At 50.3% G+C, this 2,424-nt stretch overlaps 1 protein-coding gene across 5 annotated transcripts in view; it reads left to right on the top strand.

Moving 5' to 3' along the window:
• The window catches only part of INTS6 (integrator complex subunit 6), a 173,127-nt gene that overhangs the window by 265 nt on the left and 170,438 nt on the right, over positions 1 to 2,424 (top strand). For 4 of the 5 annotated variants that reach the window (XR_001373082.3, XM_059732017.1, XM_006259867.4 and 1 more), the window contains exons 2-3: positions 85 to 162; positions 642 to 791. Coding sequence is in view for 4 of the 5 variants with exons in the window: in XM_059732017.1 (XP_059588000.1) it covers positions 85 to 162; positions 642 to 791 (228 nt within the window). In the remaining variant the exon portion in view is untranslated. Of the gene's footprint in view, positions 1 to 84; positions 163 to 263; positions 344 to 641; positions 792 to 2,424 lie in introns of those variants that run through there. The other variant, XM_019491370.2, reaches the window with a different exon arrangement.

Raw genomic sequence — 2,424 nt, 5'->3', positions numbered from 1 at the left:
GTACCGGGCGGGGAGCGAAGGGGCGCGGGCGGGGCGGCGCGGGGCCGGCTCGGGGTAACCGTGCGCTTTGTCCCCCCCCCGCAGCTCCGCGCCCGGGACCCCGCAAGCCGCGGGGACAGGTACATGCTGGTCACTTTCGAGGAGCCTCCCTACGCCATCAAGGTAAAGCCCCATCGAGCGTGCGGCGCTCCGCCCCCTTCCCCTCCCCCACCCCACCCCCTCGCCCGCCCCGCCCCCCGCCCGGCGCCGGGGCCGGGGCGGCCGCGCTGGTGTCCGGCCGCGGCGGCGCTGACATCAACATGGCCGCCATGTTGGCGGCGCGGGACGCGAGCCGCAAGGCACTGTGGGTGATCCGGCGCGAGTTGCGAGAAGTGACAGCGACTCGCTCGCTCCGGGCCTGGCTGGGGGGGGGCTCTCCTCACCTCTCCTCCCCTCCCTGCGCCCCCTCCCATCTCTTTCACCCTGCTGCCACCCCCGGGGTAGGGTGGGGGCAGTGCCCTCTTGGCACCTCGCAGGGTGCCCTGGGAAGCACTCGCCTTGTCCCCAGAGGGACCCCCTCCTGTGGGAGCCTGTGTGGGGAAGGGCAATCCCAGCCCCCCACTATCCTGGGATAAGCCCCTCTCTTGCCTTTCTCTTTTCAGGCCGGATGGAAAGAAAACCACGCAACGTTTATGAGCGAGCTGAAAAACCTGCAGGCTGAAGGACTGACAACTCTTGGCCAGTCCCTCAGGACCGCTTTTGATTTATTAAACTTAAATAGATTAGTAACTGGCATAGACAACTATGGGCAGGTAGGTTGACGGTTAATAGGGGGAACACCTAAAGGAAAAACCCTCAAAAAACCAACCCTGGAGCTTTCACAAAACCATACAGGATTCATTGACAAAAATGATCTTCCTTCATGACACTGCAGTTGAAAGTGTTTGGGGCTACTTTGAAAGAACCATTCAGCCATCAGAGCAGCCCCAAGCAGGACGTAGTTTTTACCCAACTTCAGTTTGGTTTTTCCTTAATAGTTGTAAATATTTCTTCACCTTTTGAACACTAACATACCTTTTGAAGTTGTCATTTTTTTTTTTTTCCAGTTACCATGACTGTCAGTTTTCTTTTACATTTATCAGGAGCCAGGTAATTAAAACCTTTGTTTCAGGTCAGCAGCTGATTTGCCACCAGGCTCATGAAAGGAGGAAGCGTCTTCATGTACAGTGCTGTGCCATCAGTAGGGTTGCGCTTTGGGAGTTTAGCTTTTTTCTGAAGTGTTATTGCTGCAGCAGTCACAAATATTAGGCTAATTGGAGCAGAGACTTAATCTTGCGTGTCAGATTTTGTCGTCTTTCTTAGCATATTCCTTCACTTCTGTTGTACACCACCAGATCATTCAGTTTCTGACCCCTATATAAGAACCACAAGAAGCTCTACGTGCACTATTATGATGTATTGGAGCACAATACAATGTTCCTTCTCTCACAAGTTGAGCACGTGCTGTGGGAAGTGTTCAATTCCTGTTTAGCCTAGAACATAAGGAATTAGGAACATGAAGCAAACCATAGGTTTGTTTAGTATAGTAGTGAGTAGCAAACCTGATCATTTGAGAAGGCATATTAATTGTATATTTTGTACTTGAGACATGTTATCTCACATTTCCTCTCCTGGTTTCCTCTTGTGATGTAACCCTCCCTCTAATGGCAAAGAAATGGTTGCTGCTTCTTGTTGGTCAACTGGAGTTACTCAAGTGACATCAGGTGCTTTACAGAGGAATTCTAAATCTGAATATACAGTCTCCTCTTCAGTGTCATGTTCCTCTTGCCTAGGAGGGGCATTTAGACTTCTCATGTTGCATTACTACTAGATGAAAGTCACCCTCAATATTTTTTTGAATGTAGATAGATTAGTGAAACTTTGAAATGCACTACTTTCCCATACAGAGCTACTTTTTTAAATCTATTAACGTATGTGCATGTTCACCTTTTTTTCTTCTTCCCTGAATTCTTGTGTCAGTTGAATTAGGTCAGGGGTGTCAAAGATATTGCCCTCAAGGTAGATATGGCCTGTGGTGTTGCCCATGGAGAGTGGCCCCACATGTTTCATACAGCGTGTGCTGAATTGGATCCATGCACTGCATGTGGGGCTGGCCCGCACTGCATGTAGCATGTGGGGTTGGTCCAGGGTGTGCTGCATACAGTGCCTGCACCATTGTGGAACTGATCTGTGGGCCCTGTCTGGCCTGTAGGATGACACCATACCAGTTATCTGGCCTGTGAACTGGCCCTGTTCCAGTTCATCTGGCCCATGGGGCTCAATGAGTTTGATACCTCTGGCTTAGTCTCATGATGTTGTCACAAAAAAATTGCTATCCCAGGCATAAAACACTAGAAGCCGACTTTGTACTATGGATGTTGATGAAAACTGATGATGCTCACATTA

Source organism: Alligator mississippiensis, chromosome 1 (assembly GCF_030867095.1).
Source record: "Alligator mississippiensis isolate rAllMis1 chromosome 1, rAllMis1, whole genome shotgun sequence".
Classification (NCBI taxonomy): domain Eukaryota; kingdom Metazoa; phylum Chordata; order Crocodylia; family Alligatoridae; genus Alligator; species Alligator mississippiensis.
The sequence above is the reverse complement of the archived record's forward strand: the minus strand, read 5'-3'. Positions and strand labels throughout refer to the sequence as shown.